The 14,129-nt window shown below is 38.8% G+C and overlaps 1 protein-coding gene across 7 annotated transcripts in view; it reads left to right on the top strand.

Annotated features, from left to right (window-relative positions):
* The window catches only part of PITPNM3 (PITPNM family member 3), a 55,627-nt gene that overhangs the window by 27,967 nt on the left and 13,531 nt on the right, over window positions 1-14,129 (top strand). For all 7 annotated transcript variants that reach the window (XM_085557133.1, XM_085557132.1, XM_021533097.3 and 4 more), the window contains 7 exons: window positions 1,506-1,741; window positions 5,530-5,719; window positions 6,602-6,721; window positions 9,287-9,468; window positions 10,764-10,933; window positions 12,422-12,592; window positions 13,658-13,852. In XM_085557133.1, coding sequence (XP_085413259.1) covers window positions 1,506-1,741; window positions 5,530-5,719; window positions 6,602-6,721; window positions 9,287-9,468; window positions 10,764-10,933; window positions 12,422-12,592; window positions 13,658-13,852 — 1,264 coding nt within the window. The remainder of the gene's footprint in view (window positions 1-1,505; window positions 1,742-5,529; window positions 5,720-6,601; window positions 6,722-9,286; window positions 9,469-10,763; window positions 10,934-12,421; window positions 12,593-13,657; window positions 13,853-14,129) is intronic.

The raw sequence follows: 14,129 nt of genomic DNA, 5'->3' as shown, positions 1-14,129 counted from the left end.
TAAATCATGGCCGAGCTACTGCTGAGAGACAAATTAATTTTATTCCCTTTGAGTCTTCCTGTGGAAGATACCAGTTAAATTCAGCTGAGAGACTTCTCATACCAGCAAATTCAGTAATATTGACCACTTGATTTTTTTCTTTTTGAAGCTTTCAGTTCCACCAACTCCTCAGCAGTGCTGCTTATTTACAAGCAGACATTGTCCTTGGAAGGAACTACATTTAGCTTTTAAAGGGAATTAAATTTATCTTCTGGAAACTGGAATAAAACCTTATGGTGAAGGAAATTGTAAATCATTGCATGGAAAAGTGGAACCTGAAAAATGCTCGCATGATTCTCCTGTATTTAAGCAGATACAAGTCAGGTCAGCAAAATGCCTTCAGAATGAATACTTCTACTGGATAGTAAAATTCATGGGCTGAACAGAGATAGGAACAGGGCTGAACAGGAATAACCTACAATTCTCTCATTTCAATAATTTCTCTGTCACCATAATACAAGTGCTAAAGTTACCCATTTCCCTTCATTCCATAACTTAAGAATAAACTGTCCAGAACATTGCCTGATTCTGAGTAAATCACCCAATCTAGCATTTAATTATCCTTCAACAAAAAACATTGCTGTTGTTTTTGCAGTGTGTTCATATTTGGTCAGGAACTAGAAATCTTAAGGAATCCTGTCATCCAAAGTGAAGAAGAAAAATAGCAGTCAAGATTTAAGAACAAAAAAATCTAATCTTTTAATCTGTTACTGAGTTCTTAGAGTGCACATGAGTGTCAAGGGGTAAAGAGGAAAAAAAATGGTGAAATTGTGAGACATTCAAAATGCTTTTCTGGTTTCAAGTAGGAAACATCTTGGTTGTTCTACAAAACATACTGGTTATTGTCTGTGTATGCACTTATTCACATGTTCATAAATTTGTAAGTTTTATGGATATCAACAATGATGCATTTTTTTTACTTTTTCAGTAAGTGTCTTTCATTTTTATAAGAAACTACCAGTCTCAAAAGTCTGAGATAACTGTATAATCTGCTTTTGCTGAATGTTTTCATTGGCAGAGGATTTTGTCTTTTTTGGACTTGTGATGATTTGAATGAGAACCTTGCCTGTAAATTAAGCAATCACTAGGATACCTAGACAGAGAATTGCTTATTCTGCCTGTGGAGTTTGGAATTTTTCTGCAGTCTCAGAGTATTTAAAGTAACTTCTGATGTACACAAAGCTGTCTTAATCTTCATTGATATGAAACCTACATCTGTGCTGCACAGGGTTTCTGTGAGAGTATAATGGGCTCTATATGATTCAGGCATACTTGAATTAAATGGAGCACAGGACGCACATGTGCACACACACACCTCCCACCCACTCCAGTGAAAGCAAATATCAAAAAATTATTATGGTGGGGGTGGCAGAAAAAAGAAGATCACTGCTAATGTTGACACCAAGTAAACTAACAAAAGTCCATAAAAATGCCTCCTCCTTTCCTATTTTGTGTTTTTCTCACAGGAAGGAGTTCAACACCAGAACTGCAAAACTCATGTGCTAATTTTGATCCTACATGGGGGGAACATATTAGACACTGGAAGTGGAGACCAGAGCAGCAAGCTGGCAGACATCAACACCTTCAGTTCTGTGTTTGAGAAAGTGACCCGAGCCCATTTCCCAGCCTCTTTGGGCCACATCTTAATGAGACTTGTTCCCTGCCCAGCAATTTGTTCAGCAGCTTTCTCTCTTGTTTCCAGGTAAGTTGATTTGCATTTACAGGTGTTTGGTAATGCATTGTGGTTCTGAATGGTTTTCTGTGACCTATGTATTTTATAATGAAATTTTGTGATTCTTTCTTAATCTTCTGCTGACTGGAAGACTTGCAATGATCTTTCATCCTTTTCTAAGTGGATGAATTTGTTTTAAAGTACATTTTTATTGGACATATCCAATTCAGAAGTGGCTCTTCCTCAGCTGCTTTTTCAGTCTTGAAATTCACTCATTGAATGAATTCACTCATTGAATGAGAGAAGATTTTCAAGTAACATTACTTTCCATGATATAAATATTTTAAATGGCACAATAGAGAAAGATAAAAGAAATATATAGTTATGCATGTCAGGATTAACTGCTGAACTCTGGTGAGGGGAGGAAAGAATCAGATTTTCTCAATTTCTGTTTTTCTAAGCAAAGAGACACTTCTTTTGGTTTTGTCTGGGGCTTCCCTAAGTGATAGTTGCTTTTAGAGTCTTTTTTATTTCAGTATAGTGCCCAGGGTTACATTTGAAGCTCATGTAGAGCAGAAAACCTTGCAGAAGAGTTGAGGAGATCTACAACCATGTTCTGAGCAGTAAGATGAAGGAATGGTGATGCCTACTGTCCAGATGACAATTATAGAGGAGAGATGAGAAATACATTAAAGTTCTGAAATACTAGCAAGAGGACTGATACAAGAAGAGGTGAAACATCCAAGAGTCTTTGGAAGGTCATCTTTGCCCATTTGGGCCATTGGTCAACTGGGTTTTTTTCCTCTTTACCCCATGAGAGTTATGTGCACTCAAAGAACTCAGTGCCTACAAGTCTCAGTTATCTGGAAGAAGAGCTGGTAGAATAGAGAAAGAGCGTGTGCTGGCGGCCCAAATGAGCACAACTACAACTTTCTTTCTCTGTTTCTTTATTTCCTCTTCTTGCAGCATGCAGTATTCACCCAGATTGAAAAATGCCAAATGGGATATTTGAATGTTCTTTAGAATAATTCTGAGCACTGATATAAGATTAGTATTGCAGTGATACGTTCTTGTGTTGTGCTACTTGACACGTACCTGTTCAGGGCTGACAAAAGAAGAGACAGTTCCTGACTCTCACACTGCTGTAACTTCATGCCAGCAGCTTTCATAGCCAGAGCTCCAGAATTCAGCTGTGGAACATGAAGGTGTGATAAACATTTCATTTAGCAAACTGTGGTTGAGGAAGGGTGGTTTTAATTACTGTAGTGTTTAATTGAGGATGAGCCAGATAACTGATTGAGCAGTGGTACAAGATTTCTTACTAGCTTTGAATGTAGTCTCCATTTTCTGAAGATGCAGGCAATAGTGCATGTTAAGGTGGCCCTGAGATGATCTCAGTTGCTCAGAGCATGGTGCTACTAACTCCAAGATGGTGGGTTCAGTCCTTGGATGGGCCATTCATTTGAGAGTCATACTCAATGACTCTTCTGGGTCACTTCCAGCCCACTGCTAGTGTCCCCCCAAGTGCCTCCACCAGCCCCTCACCAACATCATGATGCCCCAGGTGCTGAGGACATGCCCACACACCTCTGTCTTGGGCCCACAGCAGAGCAGTGACTCCATAGTGAAGCCTAGGGGGGCCATGAGGGGCTCAGGGCAGCAAGTCTGTGCTGGGGAGTTTTTTAAGTGCAGATAACCAAACGATATCTGTAAAAAAATATTACATGGCAGTTATCCAAACAAGTGTTATCATATGGGTGACTTCCCCTCTTTCTCCTCAGCTCCCTCTCTGTGATGCAGTCTCGTTTTTTTCTGCCGGAAATGACACTGTGCCATTAATCCCTTCTTCCCTGAGATCCAGGCGTGCTCTTACCCAAAGATCAGACCTGTCTTGTAGCTGATTCATTTGCTGCCTTTCATCAGGGAGGTGTTAGGCTCTAGCACTGGTGACTTTATCTCTCAGGTGCTTAGTGATTTCAGCTGCTTCTGTGTGATTTCTGTCTCCATCTCCAGCCTTTTTGCAAGTGTTTGATGTTTACAACCTGATGATTTTCAAGATAACAAGATTTGTGCTCTTTTCAGCTTCAGCACTAATACTGATATTTTGCCTGTTTGTCTGAACTACAGCACTAATACTTAGCTCTTCCCCTGTGACAGACAACTTCATCTCTTTCATGCATTCTTTCGGTGGTATGATTGTCGTCGGTGGTATGATTGTTTCTATCCTTTGTGTTGTGTTGGCAATAACAATGGAGGTCACTGTGGCTATACCTTTACAATAAAACATTGGAATTAAAAAACCCAAACCCTCATTTCTAAGCCATTTAACTGCATTTGATTGTCTTGGCAATAATTGCTTTATTTCAATTTTATCTACATTTCTTTAGCTATGGGGATAAAACCCAGTAAATTGCCAGCTATTTATTTTTCCATTGGCGTCGGTTTGTATAGTTCTTTTGTGAATATTGTTTGCGTCTTATTTTTATTGCAAAAACATATGCAGATTTTTTTTCTATTTCAAGCATTCATTTAATATGTTGGATTTTTTTCTCCTAGATTTCTTCCTTTCCCTTTCTGAGGTGTAATCTACCAATTCTATTAGTAAATTAGGCTTTTTATGTAGGTTTTGAAGGTTCAGTTTTAATTTTTGAGTTAGTATTCATAAAGGTGTATCTGCTGTGCATTTGGATGATCTAATCATCTGGCAAAATGAACCTGTGTTAATTGGTAAATTGACACATCTTGGCAGACCAGATGAGCTCCAGGACCTAGAAACTGTTTTACTACTTTGGATGAAAAATGCCAAGCCACTGGAGTTCTTCAGCCAAAAGCAAATGTGAAAAAGTCCAGTAAGGCTCAAAGATGAACACAGACCAGAAAATTTTCTGTTCTTACTCTATTACCCTGGTAATAGTCTCAAGGATATGAGTTTTAGCAAAGATATAGACGAATTCCATTTCAGGCAGCTTGCTTTTAAATACTGTGATAGTCCACCAAGTTCCCAAAAAAAGGAATACAAAATACTGCTCAAGTTCTTTGTCTGTGGCTTTTGGATGGACTTCAGATGTGCTGCATTATCCAAAATGCTTCTGACTTTTCTTTAATCTATAAAGGACAGCCAATTTAATCTAAGAGAATCGGGCACACACTGATGTGCCTTCCATTTTTAGCTCTCTGTCAGTTGTTTTCCCACTGATCAGTAAAAATCAGTCAAGACATGATTGACAAACTTACTGAGAAACTTTCAGGGTGCACATCTACTAAAGTAAAGCTGACATTCTGTCAAATTTAAGGTTGCATTTTCAATTAAGTAATCTCCTTTTTGCCAGATGTTTCTATGTAAACATTTACTGTGACTTCAGAATGTGTGCAGCTTTGTTTCATCTTTTTGAGAAGATTGGACACCGGGAAAAATGTCTTAATATCTTTTTGAATAATACACGTGTCACACTTGTGTTCTAGCAGACTATTCCATTGTGAGGGTTGGATTCTGCTGTCTGGTGTAGTGAGTTATTATATGGGGGGAAAACAAAAGCTGAAATGTAATCATGTCTTGCCATTCAAAATTATGTCTAGTTGTATGTAGAACAATTGCAGCAAGTGTGTTTAACTACAGAAATGCCTTCTAGTTTGATTCTATTCACCTAAAGCAGTAATGCTTTGGCTTTTTAAGGAGTTGAATTCTCTGAGAAAATGATCCTTCCTGTGTTTGCTCATTGTGAACTGCAGTAGCCCAACCCATTTCTGTTAGTAATTGCTCATTCTCTAATGCTGTGCACTGCCTCTTACAGTTTTGCTGATAACATGTCCTTTTCTAGCCTAAATCCCTACAGCTATGATGAGAGCTGTCTCAGCAGCAGTGAAGACCACATCCCACTGGCTGCCTTGCCTTTGCTGGCTGTTTCATCTCCTCAGTACCAGGATGCAGTTGCTATGGTGATCAGTAGAGCCAATCAAGTTTATAATGAGTTTCTCAAATCTACTGATGGGGCTGGTTTTAATGGACAGGTAGGACTCTATTTTCTACACCAAAGTAAAATTTCTTTAGAGCAAGGCTGTTTGGTTTTAAGCCATTATGTTGAGAAGGGTTTGAGTTATGAGTGTGGGGCACTACAAATATGATGAATGAATGTTGGCATGGGATCACCTACACAAAATGCCTTATCCATGTCCAGCACAAGACAGGCACTTTTAAAATCCTGTGCACTATCTCACATGGATTTACTCAGCTGGTGGGAGATAATATACATTCTCCCACAAGCATTTTGACTCCTAACCTCTTCCTTTGCTATGGTACCATAAGCAAGGTACATAGTGAACAAGCATGCCAGCCTGAGGCAAATTATCATCTGTGTCAATGAGTTCTTCAGACATAGCTGGTGGAAAAATTGGGACACCTTTGAGATCCTAAGAAATCAAATACTGAACTATTATTTCTTCTGTGCCTCCATCACTGTAGTAATAAAGCAATAGAAGAAAGATAGAAGACAAATACTCAGTTGCTAGCAGTGTTGCAGATTTCAAGTCCAATTCTGGGAAAATAATTTGATTTTTCTGGTGTGATCTGGACACCAGTGAAGTCACCTACAGGTTTCATTCAACTGACGGTAACTGTCAGTTACTGTGCCTGTTCTAATCTACAGTTACTGTTCTAATCCATTTGGCAGTACTCCCATTCATCAAAATAGTCCCTGGGACAGATATTCTTTGCATAAGGCATATTTCTGGTGATAAAAGAAAGTAGAAAAAAGTAGCTGCAATATAAACCTAAGTGTAAAAACCAGTAACAAGGGGATGAAGTAAGACAGAAACTCCTCTGTAGTACTGTAATGCTTTTTGTCTCTTTTGAAAACACTTGCTATTATCTAAAAAAAAAAATCTTTTTTTCAGGTGTGTCTTATAGGTGACTGCATTGGAGGAATTTTGGGCTTTGATGCCATCTGCTATAATTCTAATACAGCTTACGAGAGTCGGAACAGTAGCAGGAGAGGAAGCATCAGCAGCATCCAGGTGAAGAGAAAAAAAATTCACACAGCTGAAACCCTATAGATGCATTCCATGGAGGAAATCAGCTTCATATAAACGAGAGGAAATTTAAGGATTTGGTAAATTACCATGATAGAATGGAATTCTGCCTGTGTATCAAAAATTTGCTGTTAAAAATTGTCAGCTTCAGTTTTATGATATACAGAAATCAGTAGTGAAGGCTTTACCTGTTAGCCTTTAAAGTAGAGCCCTTTCCCTTTCCCTTTCCCTTTCCCTTTCCCTTTCCCTTTCCCTTTCCCTTTCCCTTTCCCTTTCCCTTTCCCTTTCCTTCTTTCATCTGTAATTCCTTACACTACTGCCCGAGGGTTTAGCATTAAGCATATTATGAATAAGTTTCAGTGACTAATGAAAGAATGCCTCTTTCTCATAAGGAATGCAAGTCACCTGCAGATCTGTAAATGGACCACTGAGTGTCTGTACAAGTGCTGCATTTGTGTAGAAGAGAGGATTCATTCTACCTGTGATCTAGGAAAGATTTTATGGAAGTAAAAATACAGGTCTTTAAAATAATGCTAGCATGTACATTTCATTGTTGTTTGCAACACACTTGAGAAAGAAAATTGAAGTTCAACTGATCTTATGTACTTCAGACTCAAGTAGATGTGATGAATTAGAGTTGACACTGTGTGAGGTGCCTGTGCTCTATTCTTTGACTTTGTGACAGTGGCAAAATTGTTTCACCTCTTTAGTTACCTCCCCTCAAAAATGGGCTCAGTGGTACCAAACTTCTTGGTTCAATTGAGAACTGTGTGTGGTGGGAGTACTCTCAAGCAAAGGGACATCCTCTAAATTTTTCCAGGAAGGAGAATTACCATTAATAACTTACCATTAATAATAATGGCTTTTGAGAATAAGACTATTCACTTGCTGCAGAAGCCAGGAGATCCTCTTGGGTGTTGGAGACAGGTAGAACTGTGTTGGAAGGTTCATCTCATAGCTCATATGCCTATGAACTTGTTATTTCTGTAGCTTCAAGGGAACAGATCCAGTTCACATGTTTTCCGTGGTCTGTCTGCATCTCCTTTAATCTGTCATGCCCCAGAGCTGATCTGTAAGCCTTGCCCTCTCTTTTCCTCTATCTTGTCTAGTTGGAGTTTTACACTTTCTGCAAGTTGCTTAAAACTACCAACCATGACAATGTAATTGTACTCAGGGCACTTGATGTTAGTGCTTGTGAAGAATGTTCCAATGACACTTCAACAGTGTAATTCAGTGGCATAATGCTATGTCCAGGAAAGCAGGACCAGAGAGTGGTGGTAGAGGAAACATAAATGAGTGTTGGGAGACAGATGTATGCAAGAAGGAAGAGAACAATTTTGAATCCTACTCTCTTGTACAATGCCAAGCCAACTGTCCAGTCACCTTCTCTAGGGTCATCTCACAGAGATCTAATCCCATGTCCTTCTAAAACTTTTTTTTCTTTCCTTATTGAATTTGTCTGTGCCTGCCCCTCCCCTTTCTCTCATGAGGATGCTATAGACTGCTATGTGGTCTCCCCTCAGTCTCCTTTTCTCCAGCCTGAACAGGCCATGAAATCTCAACTGTTCCTCATATGGCTTCCCCTCCAGACCCTTCACCATATTTATAGCCCTCTTTCGGACACCCTCAAATAGATTTTTTATCTTTCTTGTATTGTGGTGCCCAAAATTTCATACAGGACTCCAAGTGAGGGCACACCAGAGCACAGTAGGACAGTCACCTTCCCTAGATTGGCTGGCAATGCTGTGCCTAATGCACCTCAAGATGCAATTGGTCCTCCTGGATGCCAGGGCACACTGTTGATTCATATTCAACTTGCTATTGACTACAACTTCCAGAGTGCCTTTCTGTGAGGCTGCTCTCCAGCCTCTCGTTCCCCAGGCTTTATGTACTCTCATTATAAAAAATCAGATCTTGCATGCCTCATGCACAGAGATCTCCTGCACGAATCAGGTGCGAGGTTCGGTCCAATGGCATTTTTTTTCAAAAAGCAGCATCTGCAGCATCAGGGAGGATGCTGGTGCAAGCTGCAGAAGTGCTGGAGGAAATGCAAAATAATTTAATAATTAACAATAAATAAATAATCCTAAGGATATGGTACCACTGGTCTCCTCTTATATCCTGCAGAAGCTAACATTTTCAAAAAATCAGATCCCATATCCATGGAACATGATGAGCAAGCTCATTAAGGTTGTAATGTGCATTTTGTGCACTCAGGTAAGACCTCTTCTGATTGCCTTATGATATTTATCATTCTCTAAGAATAATGAAGTCATGGGGGGTTAAAGCTTTTGTGTTACTACTTCTTTCCATCCCTTGCGACTGCTCTATCCTCAAATTCCTGATTCTTCTTCCAGCTTTTATGCTATTATCTTAAAGGGAAATTTAGTCTTCATCTCTGTCTTTCTACTGCAAAGAGAAATTTTTAATCCTTTCCACCCTTTGTTGGATTAAGTGAGATCATATGTATAAATGCAGGCATTTCATATAAGCTCTTTTATATTTTGTTATCTGTCTATATCTTCCCTTTGCTCTGTTCATTTTTTGAAGGATAATCCACTCTTAGGAGAGGACTCCAGTCTGGGTGACAGCAAACACCTGAGCAAAAGCAATATTGACATCTCGGGAATCATGGAGGAGGAGAACCAAAGGCCATCACTGCCTCGGAAGCAGAGTGACTCATCCACTTACGACTGTGATACCATAACCCAGCATCATACCTTCCTGTCCAGGTAACCAGGGGCCAAGGACTGAGTAAAAGAAATGGGCTTGCCATTGAAAGGAACCTGTTAGCAGCAGAGCACAGAGGCATTGTTAATGGATGTGGTATGTTTCTGGAGGTTTGCTTAAAGCTCTTGTCTCTCCCTCGAAGAAAATTGTGGATTTAGTGGGTCTAGTATGAACATACTCATATCTGGAGTTTTTTATTTAATCTTTATTCAGTTGTGAGGGTTTTGAACATGCAAAAAATAATCCATACATTTCTATTTCTTCAGTACAGCCCACTCAAAACATGATGGATGAATACTTTATAATTGTAAATTTCTTTTACCTATTTATTTCTAACAATCCTTCTGGCTTCACTTTCAGGACTTTTATTATTCTCTAGTGAGATAACTGCTTTAGTTGCTCCCATTGGTCTATAAGCTATTCAGATCAGCTTTAAAACAACAACAAAAAAAAGCCCCGCATAAACATTTGGCTTAAATGAGAGAGGACTGGGGGGAGAAGTTAACTTAGTTTTCATTTATTCTAAAAAGCCTTTGAAGTACATGGGATGGGAACATAAGCATTCCCTTTGTCTCATTGTTCCTGCTGGCTCTAAGCTATTTGGTTTTTTAGTTACCTGAACTATTCAGGCTTTTGTTTCCTCTGTCTTCCTATTTCCTTCATTTCATTGTGAGTGATGCAGAGAAGGAAGACTTACTGTGTGTTGAAGTTTCAGTTCTGCTCAGTTTCAGTTGAGTATAGTACAGACTTATTACTGTGCTTTACTTCAAGTATGGCATTTTTCTTAGTAGCAGATTAAGGTAATTCTATAGTTTTGCTTTGACTGAATGTCCTTTGCTTTGCATTCGTTGACTATTCTGCATTCATTCTGAAACCATTGCATTTGCTGGATATCAGTGTGTTGTAGATTGTTTTTCCTCTGAGAAGAACATTTTTCTCTTGTCTGCAACTGAAAACATGAAGATTTGTTTGGTTAGTCACTTTTAGGTTCTTTTATTGGAGAAATACTGTGTTATATTTAAAAGAGTAAACTGGAATGTTCATGGTCCTTGCAAAACTTTACCAAGTATTGTGTATAATAATTGCAGGAAACTCTTGTATGTTGAAGGCAGTAAATTACTGAATAGCCACACTGAGAATCATGGCTGCTATACTGTAATATCATTTTACAATTTTAAGGTGTGTTGCTTGGATCTATATGCCGTTGCTAGAGCTTTCTAAGCATCCTGTTTTGGGAATGTTATTTTTTTCTGAATGCCCTCTTTATTATTTTTTATTCAATATTTTCTTTGTTCAGCATCCACTCAAGTGTGTTGAAAGATGGTACAGACCTTCCTCCTGTAGATTCCAGTCTCTCAGAAGTAAATCTGGGCCGATTTGAATTTGAGGTGTCTGATTTCTTCCTTTTTGGATCACCACTTGGTTTGGTGCTGGCCATGAGGAGCACTGTTCTGCCTGGTTTGGATGGTAAGTTCTTCTTGAGGTTAAAATACAGGATGCATAAAAACCTTTGTAAACAAAGAGGCTCACACAAAAAGGAGGTAAATAAAGGAGCCTAGTTAAAGTCAGGGAGTGAGGTAAGTTTCCTCCATTAGGAGATGGGAATATTAATGTAGGTAGGGACTGAGGTGATGAGGATTGCTCCAGGGATGTCCCTGCTCACTTACAAAAGTGTGTCTTAAGTTCTGCTGTTAATTATATGGTCCATGTCATACATGATGAAGCTCACACTTTAGCAGGGATCAGTCCTTGAAAACAATACCAAAAATAACATCTGTGTTTGGTTCAGCATTGCCTCTTGTTCATGTCTGGCTTCATGGGCAGGTCTGGCCCTCAGGTGTGTTGCTTGTGAGCCATTCTTCCTCTCTAGTAACAGAGCCTAATGGTCAGACATAGAGACAATTTTTAAATTCTCATTTCTAAAGCATCTGGATTTTTTAAGTTTTTAAGTTAAAAGATTACTTTTCATTATTCAGCACATGCTTTGTCTCTTCACATGGTATGAGCTTTGGATAGCACAACATCTTTATAGGAAATGATGCATGCATTCATCAGGTGAGGGAGAAAATCTGTGGCAATAATGAGAAGAGACAAGTGAGAACTCCAAGGGGTTTTTTTTTCCTGGCCAGTCCTTTCCCCAGTCTCTGCTCTGCTATCCTCCAGGCACTTTGAAAGGAAAATTTCATGTTAATTACTAGTATTTTAAACTATTTTCTTCAAATTAGCTCTCATTTCCATCCTTCCTCGGGTATCCTGCAAAGGAGTATGCTTTGAAAGCAGCTCAACTGATGGGCATTGCAAACACATTCTGAGGTGAGCAGTGCCTACATGAAGCATAATTAGTCTTTAGAGGTGCATATGATAGAAGAATCCCATTTTAAAGTGATAATTGTGACACAGTTGAGAGGAAAACAGACAAATTTAAATCTATCCTGTAGACAGCTGGAAATTAATTGAAGTGCCCTCTTTACTGAAATGAAAGGTATAAAGCTACCTGAAAATGTGACAAGTAAAATTCAGATCTATTTATTTATTTGTTAGAATCAGTTTTTATAATATAAGGAAGGTTTTGCTGTCCCCTAGGTTTAAGTCCTTGGGATGACACAAACCCATCAGACCATTTTGCTGGTATATATTTGAAGTGCTGAGCATCACGGCTACAATGCTCAATAATGTATTTACAAGATTTAAAAATTCTTTTTCATTTCTTGCTTTCTTCTGTTTCTCTTCTGCTGCTCTTCACATTTTCTATGTGCCTGCATATCAGATTTTGATGTCTCTGTAAATTCCTGTGCAGTGAAGTGTTCTTTACATATGAAATAGGAAACAATTCAATTTGGCCAGCTGTGAGCTAATCTGGAGTTTGCAGAAGACCATATTAACTATGTTTCTGTACAGACTCCTTGAAAATTGTAAAGCAGCAGTACTGACCTCTTTGTCTCATTCTCATCCAAGTGTGCCAGGTCCGACCAGCCTGCAGCCAAGTTTACAGCTTCTTTCACTCTGCTGACCCCTCTGCCTGCAGACTTGAACCATTGTTGGAGAAAAAATTCCATCTTCTTCCTCCATTCAGTGTCCCACGGTACCAGAGATACCCCCTAGGAGATGGAAGATCTCACCAGTTAGGTATAGTGCCTGCTTTCATAGCTCTCATTGCCTGTTGTTCTCTTAAGTGTTCTCTCCTTATACAGCCTAAGAGAATTTGAAATAGCAATGTGTCAGCATGCTAAAAACTCGACTGAATAGCACAGACACTTAGCAAGTGTGGAACCAAAGAAGATATCTAAGAAAAAATTATTCTTATGTATGAGGTTTGTGATACTAGTTGTGTTAAAAAGGAGCTTGAAGGTGATACCACTATTCTAGTTGAAGTGTCACTTGGAAAATTCCATGTCTTTGACTATAATTTTAAACAATTTATTTTTATAATTAGCTGACCTTTGCCTAGATCTTTATATGTTGTTTCTTTTGGTCACTTGTGATTGGTTTGTTGTAGATATCTACTAGGACAAATCAGACCACCGAGCAGTCTTGATTGCACTTCTCCTAGGTGGGTTACTAAGCAATAGTTATGTTGGTAATGAAGATTTGAATCCAGGGAAAAAAAAAAAACAAACCAGAAATAGATTGATTTCTGGGGAAGAAAGAGGAAGGGGTGGATGAGCAAGGTGCTAGTAGAAGGAATTGTGCTTTTTTGACTTAATAGAAAATAAGGTAAAATCATCTAGACATGAATCATCTTTGACTTGTTACGTTATGCAAAAAAGGACGTTTTGTTCATGTCAGAAAGAGGACCAGAGAAGTATCACAGACTCCCAGGGCTATGTAGTTCTTCTCAGAAAATGACTTTAAAATGAGTAGGGTCAAGTGTGAAGTAAAATAGCATCCCAGCGTCACTACCCAGTTTGGAAGATCTTGGCCAAAAGCACCCAGCTTCCATTGCATGTTCATGGCAGTAGGGTGTGTGATTTCTCCATACATTCATGCTGTGTCTCGCTATTTTCACTCTGAAGGTGGAAGTTTCACCCATGGGCATTAAATATTATATTATTCAGGAAAATGCTCATTAGCCCTGCATGTAAAAATAAATGAATAAACAAAGAAATAAGATTTACACACAAACACTACTTTCGAAACCATGGCATGCATCCTTTTTTTTTTAATTGTTATTTTCATTTTTGTAACCTGCAGGTGATGCTCTCCACAATCACAGTGGTCTGTTCCTTGAGAATAGCTCTTTGAACATACCTTTCTCTCAAGAGAGTTCTGAATCTCCAAATATGTCTGATCAACCGCAAGGGAAAACAAGAAAGTTGAGCTTGGCCAGCACAAACAGTGAAAACTCCGGGTCAAGTGAAAGCTTGCCATCAGCATGCCTCACCAACAGTGAGTAAAGCTTGGTGCCATGTGCTACTGCTTGGTGCCATATGAAGCCTTTCCTTTCACATTGTTTCTATGAAAAAGTTGATTATTAAAAGAAATCTGCTTAGAATTTGGGGAGAATGAGAATAGGCCAAGTTTCTGTAGTTTTACATAACACAAGTTATCTTTTCTTTTCTGTTTGTAATTAGATAAAGTAACAGAAAAGAAGTCATAGTTTTATATTATGGTGTTACTCATAAATATCCGTAGGAGTTTCATAGGAACAGGGGTTTATGATCAT

Source organism: Lonchura striata, chromosome 19 (genome assembly GCF_050655825.1).
Source record: "Lonchura striata isolate lonStrDom1 chromosome 19, ASM5065582v1, whole genome shotgun sequence".
Classification (NCBI taxonomy): Eukaryota; Metazoa; Chordata; class Aves; order Passeriformes; family Estrildidae; genus Lonchura; species Lonchura striata.
The sequence above is the reverse complement of the archived record's forward strand: the minus strand, read 5'-3'. Positions and strand labels throughout refer to the sequence as shown.